Source organism: Lates calcarifer, linkage group LG3 (genome assembly GCF_001640805.2).
Source record: "Lates calcarifer isolate ASB-BC8 linkage group LG3, TLL_Latcal_v3, whole genome shotgun sequence".
In the NCBI taxonomy this organism is placed as follows: domain Eukaryota; kingdom Metazoa; phylum Chordata; class Actinopteri; family Centropomidae; genus Lates; species Lates calcarifer.
The window spans coordinates 16,851,838-16,870,478 of record NC_066835.1 but is presented as its reverse complement, the minus strand read 5'-3'; the positions used below and the strand labels follow the sequence as shown (position 1 = coordinate 16,870,478).

The window sequence follows — 18,641 nt, the reverse complement described above, 5'->3', positions numbered from 1 at the left end:
AAAGTTGGCCAAAGACCAGCTCTACCAGAGATTATTTATTTATTTTTAAGTGGATGGGGTTGCACACTTCTTTGTTTTGCTTTAGGGTGAGAGGTCTTAGTTGCACAGTAAGTTTTTGGATGATGCATATTCAGTTTTCTACATTTGCCTCAGGCTAGATCAAGTGTCAGAGAAATGATGACCTGACACTCCTATAAAGCAGCAACACAGCAGCCTCTAGTGACCATGTATGAAACGCAGGCATGCATAAAAGATTTTAAACGGTTTGAACAAGACATTATCATAATCCCTAATCACCTGATTATGACATTTATCTTTCAAGGAAATAATGCATTAAACAAGTATAAGTATTTCAAGGTTGATTGTAAGCAAACAGTTGAGTTGATTGGAGTTGATTGTTGTGAATAGTTTGCAGGTGCACAGCTACCATACAAACCTGTTCACATTTTAATGTATGTTTTGGTAAGAATATTCATATTAAAGCGCTGAAGATTACCATTCATATTTATGAAGATAACTTCTTGCTACTGTATGTTCTGCTGTGTCCCAGGATAGTATGAATAATTTTGAACCTTCTGTTAAAGTTCAAAATTATTCTTGACCTTGGAAACAGAAACAGCAGCTGACAAAACAATCGCTGTTTTTGTTAAAAGTACAAATGATTACAAGGTCGACTAAGCTGAACCTCAACTTTGCATATAAAAAGCAGAAATGAGATACTCTACAATTCCATGACAACTAGCAAACTGGCAAAACTGGCATTTGCAGATGAAAATAATGCAATGTGATTTAAAGCTCCCCAACAGCTATTAAGTGGACCTTAAGATGAGATCGTTTTGTCAGTTACTCTAGTTCTGATTTACTACTACCGTCATCAACAACAAAAAAAGTATACAGTTAGCTTTGGAGGTGCCATATTATTTCCATTTCTTTGAGTCAATGCAGTGGAAGGGAAGCTATGTAAATCTTTCAAACAGTGTAATATTGATGGGTCAAGTGAGAATATTAATGATGTGAGGGTCATGGATTTCTGTAATAAGAAAATGTCAGTTTACACTCCACTCTAACCAAACACCTATCAGATTAATTCAGCCTTTAAGGTCACAGCCTTATTATTTGCCCTCATCTCCTGTTCTTGTTCACACTTACACTGTAATTGAAAATATGAGCACTGCATGTCAGTGTGTCAAATTGTGTAGTTATGGTGTGATGGTGAGCATGTACAGTGCACACATTTTCCAGTGGTTTTTGCTGAGCAGGGTTGGGTTGTGCACCCTCTTCAGTTAAGATGTCTCGTTTTTGTTCCAATGTGTAATTGGTATGTTTTGTCCTTTCCAGTGGCGCTGGCGTCCAGTGAACAGAACCCAGTGGTGATCATAGTCGTCGTGTCTGTGGCTGCTCTGATCATGCTGCTTTCCATGGGAGTTGGCCTGCTTATCTGGAGGAGGTAGATATGAAAACACAGATGTGAAAATAATTAATTCCCTACTCATTCTGTCATTCTCAGATTTTAATACCTTTAACATTTTACACAAACACACACTGACATGCACATGTGTACAAATGCTCATAGTCTCAATCACATATTCAACTGTCACACACTCCCCCCATTATAATCCAGATTACAGTAATCCAGTCAGAGGAGGAGTTCCCTCTATGAAAGGAATTCACAGTGATGGCGAGAGGATGGTTGAAATTACACCATCACCATTCACTCTCAGCATCGTTTAATATGCAGCATAAAGAAGTCAGCTTGATAATGGTGCTGTCTGTGCTGAGGGGGAAACGTTGGCAGGGTCAAAACCTCCTTTGATCATGATTTTTTGGAGGGAGTTCATAGGTTGTTGCTATCTAATTAGTTTTCAGATAGAGGAGTGGGAATTGTAAAACAGCAATGCAACGAGAGAGAGGTTAAAGCAGTGTCACTTGCATAACAGCTGACACATGGTTTATTCAGACCAATAGTGGCGTCACAGCTAGGGGCATATAAAGAGTTCAAAAGTCTTTTATGCTTTTTATAATAAAAGTGAACAGTTCAACTTTATTATTTCACCACATTTTCCAGTAACTAAAGATACTCATTAAAGATAGCTGGTGGCAGGTGACCACACTGACTTTCTACACCAGTGATGTGACCTAATGTTTTTTTTTTTTAGTGTACAGCTTTCGATTGAAAGAATTTCTGTGTTTGTAGAAGGAGACCATTCAGACTGCAGCAATCAGTGTCAGAAGCTTTATTTCAATATTTCAAATAGCATTTAAAGTGGTGGTCTGGTACACTTAGGCTAAAATACTGAAGTGCATGAATTGTACTGCAGCCCTTAACATGGAAATCAGTCTAGTATAAAATTAATTTAAGCAAGCAAGTACGTGCTATGAGGGAATGATTTTTTGATTGAAAACTGTAAAGTAGGATAGTTTAAGCACACATCCCTGAACCATTGCAAAGATTTTCACAGTTTCAGGTGATTAGTGGACATTGCTGCTGTGTTCCAGTTATTACAGAACTGTTCTTACATTAGTACCTCTGACACCACTTTTCTACCAACATGGAACAGGTTTGTGCGCCTGATTTTAAAATTAAGTGGTTTGAAGCCAGAAAGTTGGTTCCCAGCAAGAACCCCAAAATACTGGCCACAGTTTGGAGGTTGAATCATTATCTATGATATCAGTGCAAATAACACTCATAAAACAAAGTTTTAAAAGTGTAAAAACAAATTCAGTGTTTAGGTTGATCAAAGCAACATTCATGTTTTATTAGAAGAAATGTAGAATAGTCTAGATGTAAAGGGCAAATACTGTATATCTGCACTACCTGATTCCTGTGTCACAGTTTGTGGTCCCTGAAAGCTTTATTTTTCCTTTATGAATTTGTCTTTGAAGTTTATGATACTACTAAACTTAAAGTCATACAAAGTCGAACAATCAATTAACTAGTGCAATAAACTTCCTGTTTCAGCTCGATATTGCTATTCTGTGTTATCTCAGGCTTTTTAATACATGTTTTATTGTCTTGTTTGTTGCACTGTCTTTATCTGTCCATATTCTTGGATGTTTTATTCAGCTGAGCAGATAGAGGGGGGAGAGTGCATTTCTGCTTCCCGTTCCAACCACTTTGCTCTTTGACTCCTGTCCAGTTCTATATTCTGCCAGCGCGCCTCACACACGCCTCCACACAGAAACACACACACAGACTCTCACAATTCATACCATACACTCCATCACGCATGCAGGCAAATGAGTAGGCAGCACATATCTACTCCCACACAGTTAACACTTGTACACACATGGCCAGAAACACGCAATTGTTTTTTTTCTGTTTAATTTGGCTGGGATTCAGTTGATATCTATGCAGGGAGATTTTCAGATACGCTATGGAAGCATTTGTTTGCATGGATTGTGTGCATTCTCTCTTGCTTTCCTCCACACACACTCACACACACAGATCTACATCAATGCCACCTCTCAGCCAGATAAAGTAAAGCCTGCCTTTTCCACAGGTACGCCTACCTGTGTAAAGAGGGGATTGTGATAGAGAGACCACCAGACCAATTCCAGATACACACAAACGGCGCAATGATGGAGCCAATCAGGTGCAGAAATGGGTTCTATTCATTCACAGCAGCACCATACAAGCTGGTGCTGTCAGTCAAACACCTATAAAGGAGTATATGGGAGTAGATTTAGACACCATGTGAAGGAACAGCACTGCAGTAGAAAAACACAGAATATGCAAAAATGTGCTTACTCTCAGTACACACACATAAGTATTTAAATACATTCTTGCTTTGAGGAAAGGCAACATCATCCCCCTCATGCACAGCGTAGTAGTGAATAATAATGCTTATCTTTCTCTCCTTTATTTCCATCACTGCTTTCATTGCAAGTGGTCTCCATTGTTCATCGCTGCTGGACCATTAACTTGCTCTTTATGTTTTGCATAGAGACAAAGAGGGAATGGCTTGATGCCTCAATTACTATGCTCTCGTGTTTGCAAAGACAGCCAGCTCCCGGCTACGGCTGCAGGGTCTCAGTTACATCGATCTGCCTGCTCACACAGACACATGCAAATGAGTCCCACTGCACACACACACAGACACGCACATACACACATGAAGGCACAGTCGCACGCACTTAAGGCATGCATTTACATTTATGGGTATGCACTGGGATGCTTTGCACAGTCCTCAAGCCCATTTCATCAGAAAATCTGGCATCATTTCTCAATTTTGATGTAGAGTATGTGTCAGCACACAGAGCTTTCTATGTCCGATTCTCCAATATTTTTGTGATTGATCGGTTGTTTTGTTTTTCTATACCTATACTTCTCTTGTTTAAAGATGTTATATCTTTTTCATGGTTGGGGAATTATTGAGGCTATGGCTGCAAACTAGTAGTAACTGATTAACCACTTGAGAGCTTGTGACAGACATTTGAAATTTTCACAATCTTTGCTTGAAAATAGATTATCAGAATTGTTGCTGATTAATGTTATGTTGGTTGACTACATGGTTAATCATCTGATAATTTCAGTGCTAGCATTCTAAAGATGATATTAAAAAACATCTCTCAGTGAGCCATAGCTAGAAAGATTCGCTCTTTAGGTTAAGATTAAGGTGAATGAAGGATCATACTGTTGCACTTGTTACACTGGTGCTACAGGTCTCTAACGGCTGTCATGTCACTGGCTGAAGCTCTCAGGGTTCTCAGTAAGAGGCAAATTATAGTTGATGTACTGGGAGAATTATTCTAAACTGTGCAAGAATAATGTGGAGAACAAAAATGGACTGATGGGACAAAAAAAGAGATGAGGACTTTGTATTTTCCTCTCTTTTAAACTTTATCTTGACACTATATCCCGCATCTCTCTCTCACACACACACACACACACACACACACACACACGCACACACAGTCCATTGGTGCCTGACAGAGTTTGATAGAACCAAAGTTCCAGGGCATTGCCCTAACATTCTCCAGGAAGCCCAGGCTTGACTGGTCAGTGCAGTGGGATTGTTTACCCTTCACTGGCTACACCAGCGTATGTGTGTGTGTGTGTGTGTGTGTGTGTGTGTGTATCTTATGATTGGGTGTGTGTATGTCTATGTCTAGTGAGGTACAAGTTATCTGGAGCAGGAGATGGAGAGGAGATCAAGAAGAAAGGAAAAGCGGGAATTAAAGCAGAGGGTCATTTCATAGGGCCATTGAGTCTTGGCGACACAGTGACAAAAAAGTGGGATTTAGAGGGGGAAAAAATGAGACGAGGGAGAGATGGGTAGGCCAAGAGAAAAGGTCTCAAGCACAGTGGTGTAGTTTTCTGTGTGTCTTGTACAGATCAGTGCTTTCATGTCTCAGAAAGCCCCCCACTATCAGACACAGACATCTTCCATTCTAAATGTGAAAGTTGTCATTCCAAAAGGCTCTGTAGTTTTGGAAATATGTTGCCATGTATTATTCATCAGTCAAATGAATTAAGTATGGACCTGTTCATATTCTTAACCCACACCTAAAACTATGTTTTGTCTTTGTGTAAAAAAGGCTATAGATTAAAAAACTCAGAGAAGGAAAATGCTGAGTGCGTAGTTAGATGAATCTCTCTAGAAGCAGCGCTCGGCAATGGAAGAAAACAAATGTGTCGCCATTTTGAATCTTATAAACTAGTCATACTAATGGATAAAACTTATTATGGATAAAAGTTGCTTTATAGAATTCCATCATTTTCCATGTGTTTTGCCCTACAGAAGTCTCTGCCGACCTAATTCCTCCCTGCCTCACTTTACCTGTCAGCATGGATTCTATTCCTGCTCTCTCACCTATTATTCATGTCATTTCCATAACTGCACTTTATTTTAGAGGAGAATTCAGGTATGGAGAGGATGGAGTCAGCACTGCTGTGAGTGAATAGGCTTAATTTACATGGCATCGGTTCCTTTTTTTTTTGCTTTAAAGTTCTCTCCTGAAAACAGGAGAGAGTGGGCTGCACATACGATTTCCTTGAAAATGAGCAAGAATTTGAATTTGCTGCATAAGTATGATAAGGTTAGCTGCAAATTCACTATTTAGTATCTACTATTCCAATGATGTCATCTAAGGAAAACATGCTGATTCTTAAAAATGAATGTATTTTCCTCAACAAAAATACTGTGAGCTGTTGGTGGATTAGATAATTCACCTTACATGGTTTCCTTTTAAAGATGGGCTCCATGAGAAAGATATCACAAGATACCAAAATATATCTCTTGTGATGTTTCTGTGTGTATTTCCCAATGCTGTTCTCCATGCTTTGTACCAAGGCAGGTATTAAGCCAGTGTAAGGAGGCTGTGCACACAATTATCAAAAAGTGTGATTAAAAAGTGTGTATTTAAAACATACAGAAATGCACTGAGTGAAGAAATGTTGGACAAACTCAGGCTCATTTCATTCAAACTACAAAAAGATTCTCTTATCCTTTTATTGGCCATGTAGACAGTTTAACAGATAAGGCTGGTAATATCCTATATTTTTCATATTGGGCAGAAATGACCTAGAAGTACTGTATTGTCATAGCTAATTCCTCTGTTTCATAAAGATCCATTGTTTCCAAAACTATTAAAACATCAGTAAGCTGCATCTTTATTGGGTGACAATGTAGTTTATTTTTACTGAATCCCACATACACTGTCCTAGTCCTAGAGCACCAAAGCTGCAGTAGGAAATAGTCCCCAACAAAAAACTACTGTTTCAGGAAATTACATAGCTTTTTAATGAAAGTATATATTTGTGCCCCCTTTTTAAAGATGTACGTCTTCAGTAGGAGGTAACAGGCTAGAGGCTGAGAGCCACAGACAGGTGTCAAGAGATGGACTAATGCATTGTTAGATTTGTTGACAGCAGCAAAAAGTATAGAGTATGACCAGCCTTATCCTTGAATCTCATCTGCCAAGACATTGCTATGCAGAAAACTGGTGAGAAAATGTAACTTTTTTTATTTCATTAATTACATTCATGCATTCGAAACAAAATGCACTTTCAAAAATCTGTAAACGACAAAGACTAAAACTAAGATGAAAATTTGTGCCAAAATTAACATTTGATGAGACAGAGCTGACAGTGACAGAGTTTGGCCAGAATCTTCAGTGTTTTGGCATCCACACATTCCTTTCTGCCATCTGGTTCCTCGGGAGTGTGAAATTTAGAAATTGGTCCAGAATTCTACGCAAAAGGATTAAATTGGAACCAATTTTGGGAAAAAAGGATATATGTTTTCATAGAAAGGATGATGTACGATTATGTTGTCATTTCTGCATCTTTTTTGGCAGCATCCACCATATTCCAGTGATTAGATTTGAGAGAAAGGATTCATTCAATCCAAAGTTATGTTGACTGACTGACCATCTTTTAAAATAATGAAAAGAGCCAGGATTGACATTGGCACTCCCCCCTCCCCTCCCCTGTTTTCTTCCCAGCAGTGTCTGCTCGAGCTCCTCCAATGTAACTCCTGCTAGTGTGGTGCTGCTCTCGACCTCCTTCTCCACTCTTCCTCCTCCTCCTCCTCTTCTTTCTCCTCTTCCTCCCTTCACACAGCTGATGCCCAGGTACACTGGCATGCCTGCACTCCCCCACAACCAGTTTCTTTCTCCTTTTTTTCCCCCAGTTGTCCTGCCATCTCCTCTCTCCCTCTGTGGTTTCTTTTCTCCTTTTCCCAGCTTCTTCTCATATCAAGAGAATGATAATAAGCCAAAAGCTTTCCTCCATTTTCTTCCCTTTTTGTCAAGCGATTTGGCCCAATTCCATTTATATCCTCAGTATTGCACTCTGCCACGACATGAAATGAACTTAAAAATGTGATGGAGACTGTTACTGGTGAATTCATACCCGAAAAGAAGCCAGCCACCAAAAAGAACTACTTTGCATCTGCTATTTCATTTTTGTCACTTCTGTGACATTTCAAAAGAAGTAATGGAAATGGTATCAAGTCATGCGACTTTGCCTTCATGCAGCCCTGCCAATTATTCTATTTCTTCCTTATTTCCCTTCTCCAAGGCTTGGTGCCCCCTCGTCTCCTTGTTTCCTTTATATCACTTGACTCATCCCCTTAAGTCTTTTATTTCTCTACTTCTGCTCGGTGTTTTGCTCATTTGCCTCTTGTCGGTCCCTCAACTCGTCCTGCGGTGCTGTCCTAGCTGCAGTTTTCCATCACAGCCTTGCTTCCCTAATCTGTAGCACCCGTTCATATCCTGCGCTCCTCGTCTGTCTTTCTCTCCCTGCCTCTTCCTGTGCCTCTAACCGTGTACTTTATGGGCTATGCTGTGTGCCTCTCCAACTGTTTCTCCTTCCTTGCATACCCTTCTGCCCAATTATCCTCTTACCCGTAACCTCTTATTTTCTTGTCACTTCCTCTGCTTTTCCATCTCCCGACTTCCTTACATTTATTCTCAGCGATTTATCTCCTGCTTTGCCCTCATCGCCTTGCCATGTTCCCCCATTTGCTCCCTTACCTCTCCTTTCCCCTTCTGTCTGTTGCATCTTGTTTCTCTTGGTACCGTCATGCCCTCGGTCCTCATCTCCCTCCTGTCCTCTCCCCCTCGCTCCCCTTTCCGCTGTGCTCCCTTATCTATTAATTCTTGTCTCCTCTTCCCTGTCTGGTATCTCATGCCCTTAGGAGCTGTGCTGCATGTGTCTGCTGGTGTGTTTTGACAGACAGGGTCCTGACCTTGTCTCAGACCCCACTGCTACACAGGCTGAGGGATGTGTCAGCCTCACCCTCGATCACGTCTCCCCCGCGCAAAAACACTCACAGGGAACACGCACATGCAAAATAATTCAGTCCTGTAAAGGCACGCACACAGCGTTTGCACGTACGCACTTGTGGGCAAACGCCACACATACATATTCACGCGTGTGCACATGTAAAGAAGCAAATACAAGCACCAACACACACACACACACACACACATGAAACGTTAAGTCTGTCAGGCTCTTCTGTGAACTTCCTCTCAGCTGTGCACCGGTTCTGTGTGAAGTGCCGATGTGTTCTGGCATTCACATTAACACACAGCTCCCTGAGCAGATATGATATTTCCCTGATGATATTTACACACAAACGTATACTCACATCCAGGTCTACCTGCATGATTGATTTTGTATGTATAGAATGTATGCCTGAATGTCATTAGTTTTCAAATCATAACTTGGCATGATGCAATTGTAGCTTCTTTGCCAGAATGGCTGTGTCTTTTTTTTTTTTAAATCCCTGCAAACCTGACCACCAGTCACTGTCATTATGTTCCATGCTAATTTCTTGCTATGATGCGTGCAAATATAAACACACATGCAAACACGTATCATAAATGTCACAAACCACACAGTACTGTTGAGGACTGCAGAGAGTGTGTGTTTTCATATTCTGTATATCTAGGTTATATTCTATCAGCACCCTGTCTGTTAGAAGGACCTCTGATGTAGTATAGATTTTACCATCAATACTTTCTTCAGTTCCTTGGCTGTATTCCTCCTGTCTTGTTTTTCATCCCACTTTCTAATCCAAGTAAGCACGGTGCTGGCCAGCCAGAGTGTCTGTTCATCACTGTTGTTAATCTGTCACTTACAGTGCGTGTGTGTGTGTGTGTGTGTGTGCCAGTGTGTTTTTGTGGATTCTGTGAGTATTGAGCGTAAAGAGCCAAGTTTTCCTCTAAGCCGAAAAGCCATCAGCAGTCAGATCATAGAGAGCTCTCTCCTCTCTGGACCTCCTGCGGTGGCGAGGGATGAGAGATAACAGTGTGTGCATATACGTGTAGAAAGTACGGTTGCCCGTGTGTGTACGTGTCTTCGTCTCTTTCGTAAAAACTCCATCAGGGTGAGACAACAATAGCGTATCCATTCCAGGCCGATCAGTGTGCGACTCGCTCAAATCAGGCGGATTTCTACTTATTCAGCCTCAGATCTTTCGGTTGCTCATCAGTGCCATCGCATCAGGGGTCTTTTTGAATCCCTCTCCGTATCCTTTCCATCTCCACTATCAATACTCTTGTCTTCGCTTGCTATCATCTTGCAGATATTGCACATTCTATATAATCTATTATGTTGCAAAATAAACAGCGTCTGATGCTTGTATTTGTTTTTGTGCCTGCCAGCTGTGGTAAAAACACTGTCTGATGCCAGTCTTTGTTTGTCTTTGTAGACAATGCGGCTACAGCAAAGCATCTCAAGAGGGAGACGAGGAACTTTACTTCCAGTGTAAGTGACAACGGTGATCACTCTATTATACCACAGATGTGTGACTGTGTGTAAACTGTGTGTTTTTATGTTCAAACTCTGCAGAAGGGGGAGGAATCTATTCCATATGCCGGAATGCATGTGAACACACACATGCATGTGCATTGCAGATGACTTTTGAGGCATTAAGTAGCACCATGGCATTAATTCTTAATTCTGAGTGCATGCTTAGCCAACTCTGAGCACACTGACACACTCCATTAGGTTGTGTGTGTGGCTGGGTTTGATGGGGAGAGATTGAAATCAGGAGGAGGGGAAAGATAAAGACCCGGAGATGGGGTGGGTGGGGTGGGGAGGGATAAAAGCTCCAGCACAAGGCAGGCAGCATCCGCGACAGAGATTGCACTCCCAAAACAGGACATTAAATGTTGTTGTTGTTGCATATCATGTTGTACAAGGTTGTAAATGCTGCTTTTTTTAAACTCTGCTCAGAAAGCTCTCAATAGGCTTGTTGTTTGACAGTGACAGAATGGAAGTAGTTTGACATATCTCTCCCTGTTTGTGCGTAAGTGCGTGCCAATGCTTTGCTAATATGGTGGATGCATGTGTGTTTTTTAGTTTCTGTCTGTGTGTGTCTGTGTGTGTGTGTGTGCGTGTGTGTGCGCGCGTGCACACGCACGCAGTTTTGTAATTTCAGTGTGTATGTGTGTGGGGGTGTGAGCATGCGCGTGTGCGTGCTCATTTGTGTTGTTTAATCTCCCAGCATGCTGAGCCCTCTGGAGAGGTTTGGAGCACTATGCCTGATGAATAATGAGCCGAAGCCATGCGGCTGGGAATTAAATCTGCCCAAACAAAGACATGCCAACAGCTGACAGGCACGCAACACATACACACACACACACACACACACACACATTTTTGGCCTGCTTTTCAAGCATACACACACCTTTCTCTCTAGACCCATGGACACTCGCATAAACAGGCACAAAGACATTTTTTTTGTTCTCATCTCATCAACACACGCTCTCTTGAGTCCATTTCCTGTTCCGTGACTGTGGACTCGGTACAACGTGCTCTCATTGTGCTGCAGGTCTGCCTTGTCCAAAGACAGGAAGTGTGTGAGCGTTTGTAGCATTATTTTTTCCCTCTTACCATCTGTTCATCTGCCAAACTCTTAACACACTCCACAGCCATATATTAATGCAAAAGGACGAGGGAAGAGAGAGAATGAGTGAATAAATGAGTGTGAGTAATAAAGTAGGGGAAGAAGGAGGGGACATGAGTGAGAGAAGGGTGTAGTAAGAGGGGAGAGGGATGGAGTGTGAAGAGGTGAGTTGGCAGAGACAGAGAGACTCATCATAAGTGACAGTGCTCAGAACATTAGTTTTATGTCGGAGTATGTGACCTAGAAACATGTAACAGGCAATGGAGGAAAGGATCAAGACTCATCTGCAATCTCCATTAATAGACCAGTTTTAGATAGCATGCAGGGTCTGATTGCATGTAAGAGAGAGATAAAGAGCAAGTGTCTGGGGAAATGAATGGAAAAAGACAGCAAGGCATGATGCAGAGTCTCTGGTCTAGAATGAAAATATTTGGGGCTGAGTATGCTCACTCTGTGGTCCATTGAAGATTATGCACCCGAGTGTGAATATGCTTCAGTTTCCCCTCAATCGCTCATGGCCGTGACACAGTTAACCCTGAAACTAATCAGCCACAGAGCCAATGAAGCTCACATCTGTGTGTCTTATATGCGTGTGAACATTTTTGGCCATTTTCATCTTATATTGTTCATTTTATGTGGCATGTGGGCAACCCCCTCTTGTATGCATGTGTGTGTGTGTGTGTGTGTGCGTGTGTGTGCGCATGCGTGTGCATGTGTATACTGTACAGCTGGTTTTCAGCTAAAGCAGTGAATTTGAAAAGCCTATTTGACAGAAAAGAGTCTTCGATCCTCCACTCAGCCCTTGCCTTGAATAGAAAAGGTTTCATTTGCTTCATAATTGGACTTTTGGCTTTATTTTTCTATGTTTGCGTGTGTATGTGTGTGTGTCTACGTGCACAAAAATATCTATGAGTGTGTTTGTTCACACAAGCAAACTTGTCCGCGTGTGTATGCATCTGTGCGTGTTGGATCAATAAGCCGTTATGAGGCAGCCAGTATGGGATCCCTCAGGTCGATCTGGAGCTGTAATCACATTTCAGAGCCTCTGCCCGGCTTTTGGGAAAACTACCAGGCATTTTCCAGGAAGATTAGCCATAACATGCTGTAACGAGGGTCAAAGGTCATCTAATTGAAAACTATACCTCACTGGTTAATAGTTATTGGCTATCTGCTGGCTAGTTTATTTGCTAGTTGTTAGTGTTCAGGTAAATACAACAGGCAGTTGATAAAGAAAACAAGAGGCTTGCAGAGAAGACAGGTAATGTTTTTGTTTTGTTGTGTACAGTTAAACAGTTGGGGTCAATACCACCTGCAGTTCTAAATGTCAACTGAAATTTTCAATCATTGAGTCTCATTAATGTCACGGTAGTGTTTTTGTAGAGGTCTGTGAAATAAATTAGGCAAGGTATTCTTTTTTTTATTTGTTGATTAGATAGGGAAACATGACACTATTCATCTATTTTGAAGTAAGACTCTGTTTTAAGTGATATTATACCCAGTTGTTGTGCGTTAACAAGTTGTGTAGCCTACACTTTTATACTTAGTGGGCTATTTATCAAATGTCACATTGTGATTTGAGGACATACAACATATTATTTTTAGATATATTTTTTTGCTGAGGTTCCAAAACTGTCATTTTTTTTGGGAGGACTCAGAGCTAGTGCCTGAACTCTAAAACTAGCAACAAAGCAGAGAGCCAACTACAAGTGCTGTGGCACTGTAAGGTTTCCCCTGCCTCAGCATTTTACTGTCTATTATGTCCTGTCCCAGTTTCTGACTGAAGATTATATTGTGTTTGTGTGTGTCTGTTATTTTGCATATGTGTGTATGTGTGTGCTAGTGAGATAACATTTGGAAGCAAGCAGAAAAGACAAAAAGCCTGGTGCAAGAGCCTTGTGATCTGACTAAAAGCCTTGCGGAGGAAACCCAAAGTCGGATTTGAGAACTCTGAGCCTTTGATCTCAGTTGTTCTCGCTGCCTTTGGAGTTCGCAAGGTCAAAACAAACAAAAATGGAGAATTAGACAAGTTATGCATACATAAACAGAAGCATTCTGTGTCTAAAGGGGGAAAATCGTCGTAAACAGTTTAAATAAAAATCATCGATTTGCAAAGTATTTGGGGGTTATGTTCAGTTATTATAACCACTGATAACTGGTTAAACAAGCCTAAGTCAGATATGTCCAGCAGGTGCACAGTTATAGTGGAGTCTGATGGCAAAAAATGTTTTTAGCCATCTCAAACATCAATGGTAAAACTCAGGTATTGATTTCAGTGTCTGGATCAAAGAGCAAGAGCTTCTTCCTAGACACAACATTTTGGTCTAATGTTCAACAATCACACAGAGACAGAAATTCTTTGTTGAAGGAGGCAGAGTTACCAATTTCACCACTGACTGCAGCCTCAATAGAGCAAAAAGCGATGCAGACAAAGAATTTTTTGCTTTGTGCTGAGAGAGGGTACCACTGGGGCCAAAGACTTCTTCTAACAATACAGTTGGCTGGCTAGTTGTATTTATTTACCCATGATAATGATAGCTGAATCTGAGAGCAGTTCCTTTTATCTATTTTTGGTATCATCTGGACATTTTGCTGCTGGGACTCCAGACTTTCATCATGTGCTTCTGTACAGACAAGCATGAGGGCAAGTCTTGTCTCATTCTTAACTATGTATTTTTTGTGAAAGGTTGACCTACACTGTGTGTTTCCATTCTAGTTAAGATCCCAACAAGGAGGACCTACATTGACCCAGAGACCTGTGAGGACCTGCTGCAGGCCGTGCACGCCTTCGCCAAGGAACTGGACAACTCAAGCATCAAGATAGAGAGAATTGTGCACACAGGTACAGGATTATATAGAGCAAGACTGCCTGCACTTTGCAACTCTTTAAAGTTTTTAAAAGTACTTCAGTAATAGTGCTAGGATGTACAAGTAACTTTTTCCTTTCAGTATATACGGGGTACAGACCTCTAAATTTATCTCGATATTTCAAGTTTTCCACTGTTTAGTGTTGCGTACCTTTCAGGCCTGGATGTAAAAGACATAACTGGTAAGGAGTTTAGAGCACAGTAGAAATTAGGAAATTCTTTTTTTCCAAAATTGCAGTAAAAGCAAAAGAGTTCTTAACCTTGCTACTACTTATATTATAAAATATGAAATCCACAGTATGAGCAAAGGCAGCAAACCGAGCAGGGAGTATCCACTGCTGTAGTAACCTTGGGTTTTTTTCCCACTTTCCCTCAAACTGAGACAAACTGGAGTAGCCCATTCAGTCTGGTAACTTACATATCTTTGCCAAAATCGAGCTGGTTGTTATATTTGCCTTGTATCTACTTCATGTTCTGCTGTTTCACCTGCACCCTATCCCATCTTTGATCTCCCTTTGATGCCTTTGTATTTCATGTCTCTCTCAATAGTGTCTGTTCATTTGCGTCATCTCTTTTCTTATCCAATATGTTTGTACTTCTCCATCTGATTCTGCTCCAACCTTTCACCCTCTCTCTCACGATTCCTCTCCTCTGTCGAACCCTCTGTTCATTTCTTCTCTCTTTCTTTTGATCTTTGTGCAGATAATACTCCCTATCATCAGCCTGACCTATTTTTTCCCTCCGCTCCTCACGGTTGTTCCTCAATCAATAGGGATCATGACCTCTGCTTCTTCATCTCCCCCTACAGGCGACTTTGGGGAGGTGTGCCGCGGCTGCCTGAAGCTGCCCAGTAAGAGAGAGCTGCCAGTGGCCATAAAGACATTAAGGGCCGGCTGCTCTGAGAAACAGCGGCGCTCCTTCCTCAGTGAGGCCGGCATCCTGGGGCAGTTTGACCACTCCAACATCATCAGACTGGAAGGCGTCATCACCACTGGTAAGAAGGGAGACCAAGCAGAAAGCCAGGGGTGATGTGCAGTTTGGGAGGAAAGCAATACCACTGGGAAAAGAATGGGAAAACAAAGGACAGCAGTTGAAGATGAAAGGGAGCATAGAAGGGGAAAAATCCTGGGCATCAAAAGTTCAAAGGAGGAATTGGACAGTTTGACCATCTCCAGTATCATAAATGGGGGCTCATCACCTCCATTACCAAAGGAAGTGAGGCTGTAGGAAAGGGAGAATTCATTAAAAAAAAAAGTGTGGGGGGGATTGGAATTTGACTATTCCAATATCACACCTGCAGAGGGGGTCATCACTTGTGGTAAAAGTATGGAGAGTTGGAGCGAAGGCAATGGACAGGAGAAGGGAGGAATGGAAAGAGCACTTGGACGCTCCGACCAGTTTAATATCACACACGTGGAGGGGGTCATTGCTCACAGTGAAGAGGGCAGGATGGGAGGAATGGGAGGAAGGGAGAAAGAAGAAAAGGTTGAAGAGTAGAGAGCGGGGGTGGCGGGATGGATGCTCACACACTAGCAGCAGCCAAGCTACATCAAGGCCCATTTTCCGCTGACAGATAGCAATTGAGGTCCTAGAGTGAAAACAGGATAGGAAGGAGGGAGGGGGGGGGGGGGGGGGACGTGAAGGGAGGAGACGGAGAAAAGAGACATGAGAGACAGAGAAGATGAGGTAGAGGTTAATGGGAATGGCAGGTGAAGGGAGAAGCCTTAAAGAGTTTGTGAAGTTTTTGTTACTGCCGCAGTGATGCTCTGTGCAGTGTTTGTGTGTGTGTGTGTTGTGTGTGTGTGTGTGTGTGTGTGTGTGTGTGTGTGTGTGTGTGTGAGGGCACAGTGCCCGAACACACTCTGTGCTCAGTAGGATGGCAGCAGATGTGCAGGGTACAGTAATTGGTGCTAGAGACCCAGCGGGGCCTACTCCAATCTCTCCCACCATCATGTGCACATACGCACACACAAATTTACACACAACTCACGTGGATGCGCCCTCACACACACACACACACACACACACACACACACACACAAGAAGGCGGTCCCATATGCTCACTTCTCTTTCACTATCATTGACACACACACCTGCTCACTTGCCTCCTTACTTGGCATGAAATCACACCTCCGTGCACACAAACAGTACACACACCCACATACTGTTAGACTACAAATCACCTGCTTTACATCACTTACCCCCCCACCAGAGCCTCACTCAGCCCCCTTCTGTCCCTCCACCACTCCCAGCTCACCTGCATCCACCGTCTTCTCCTGATCTCCCCAGCCTTTAACTATAAGTCAAGGCTGTGTCCCATTAACAAGGAAAGCTTCCTCCATTCTTGTCTACTAATCATTTATGGGCAATACCAGGATTACAGGAAATAGGATTATAGGAAATGCATTAAGGTGATTTCTTACTTGCCAGGAATATCATTTAAGGAAGTATTTTCTCATGTCTCACCTCAGGGTAGAAACACACAGAAAGTGGCGAGGCTGCTAAATGCAGCTTTCTGCTGTGGTTGCTCTTTCAGTGCAGGAGCTACATTTGATCAAATCAGGAAACAACAAAGCTCTAAATTGCATTTACTTACAATGTACAGCATATTTGTCTGATCTCAGGTGTGATTGGTGACCACTCACAGTTCATTTATTTCAACTTTACACTCACAGAAAACTGCAGCTCCAACCAGCTTGTCACTCCCTGTGTGTTTTTATCCTCAGAGTCGTTTTATTTTTTGACATTACCACCAAAAAGAAATGTTAGCAATGATAGGATTCTATGTTATGAATATAAATATGGGATTATTTTGTTGGACATAACTTGGAAACATCTAACAAAGATAAACTCCATTAACAGTATGTTTAATGGAGCGACTACATGGTATCTTTTAGCATATATAACTGACATGAATATTGGCATTAGTCTGTGTAACCCTTCTCAAAAAAAGAAAAAGAAAAAAAAGGCAATGTCGGGTAACAGAAAAAAATTGTCATTCATATGACAAGAAGTGGCAGTTCTGCTTTTGTATCAGTTTCTCATTGAAGTATTGTACAGTCTTTATACCTTATGTTGGCACCAGTGAATTTCATGTCAGAAGCAAAGTGCCCATATTTTTCCATTGAGACAGGGAAGGGGTGAGGTACAGTTGGAAGATTACAGCACAAAGTTAGACTAAGGTGATTACCTCACTTTTTTGTGAATTTACAACCATTGAAACTACCTTGCTTTACTGACACCTTTTGTCATGAAAACTCACCTGTCCCTGGGCCCTTGGCTGCATTACCACGTCAGATCACACACTCTGTTTTCCCTCCCTCTCCCTACATTTCTGTCAGGATTTGCAAATTTATTTGACATCCTCTAAAAAAAATTCTTAGCAGGTAACCAAGTGGCACAAATGATCCTTGTTTGTAGCTAAATGTATCTGTTGTGCCAGCCCTGTGCAGTTTACCTGGAAAGAGTTAACCTGATGATTCACTCTCCAACACAAACATTAATTACATGATGGTTGGTGCATTATGGCATTGTGTCTGTGCTGACTCACAGTTCTTGAGTGCTGCTGGTAACAGACAGACCAAACAGCTTCCTGAAAGCCCAGTAATACTGGCAAACCATCGAATTGTGAAGATTACAATACAAAGTTATCATTTTTGTCATATGCCTGTACAAACCAGGATTGATAGCCTATCATCTTATCTCAGGATATGTGTTTTTAGACACTGAGATGTTTATATATCTATCAAGCTTTTACCAGACTGTATCAACCTCCCATATTCCTTTCCTCCTTTCTCTTTGTTTCCTCTTTCCTCCGACTGCTGCAGTCTTATTATCCACCTCTGTGCACTTCATAGCACTGCTGGATCCCTGCCATCTGTGTCTGGGCACACAGGGTGTTTGTGTGTGCGATGCATGCATGCATCTGTTGTGCACATGTGTAGTGTGTATGACCGTGTATGCCCTGGGCTCTGCTAGTGTATGTGTATTGTTGTGCACACAGTTTGGGTGTGTGTGTGTGTGTGTGTGTGAGTGTTTGAGGGTCGTTAAACTTGCTGAGACAGCCAGGGTAGCACACAGGTTCTCCTGGCTTCACCACAGTTCACTGGGTGAAGAATGGCTTTGCACAATGTCTGCCGTGCTGCCAAGTGGACTAGACTCACTTTATTCTCTGCCTCCCTCCCCCTCCCTCGGTGTCTCTGTCTCTATTACCTCTCGCACTTTCTTTTTCCCCCTTGATTACCACAATTTTTACCCCACTTTCACTTGTTAATAAGCTGTGCTGTCTTTTTCCAGGTAACACCATGATGATCATAGTGGAGAGCATGTCTAATGGGGCCTTAGATTCCTTCCTTAGGGTAAGTGTTTTTTTGTTTGTGTGTCGTGCATTTATCATACATTTATATGCAGACATGTT

General features: G+C 41.9%; 1 protein-coding gene across 1 annotated transcript in view; it reads left to right on the top strand.

Moving 5' to 3' along the window:
* Nucleotides 1-18,641, top strand: part of LOC108903134 (ephrin type-A receptor 7-like) — a 138,440-nt gene that overhangs the window by 112,206 nt on the left and 7,593 nt on the right. The window contains 5 exon segments of the mRNA XM_051068015.1: nucleotides 1,339-1,447; nucleotides 10,161-10,216; nucleotides 14,074-14,199; nucleotides 15,033-15,218; nucleotides 18,521-18,582. Coding sequence (XP_050923972.1) covers nucleotides 1,339-1,447; nucleotides 10,161-10,216; nucleotides 14,074-14,199; nucleotides 15,033-15,218; nucleotides 18,521-18,582 — 539 coding nt within the window.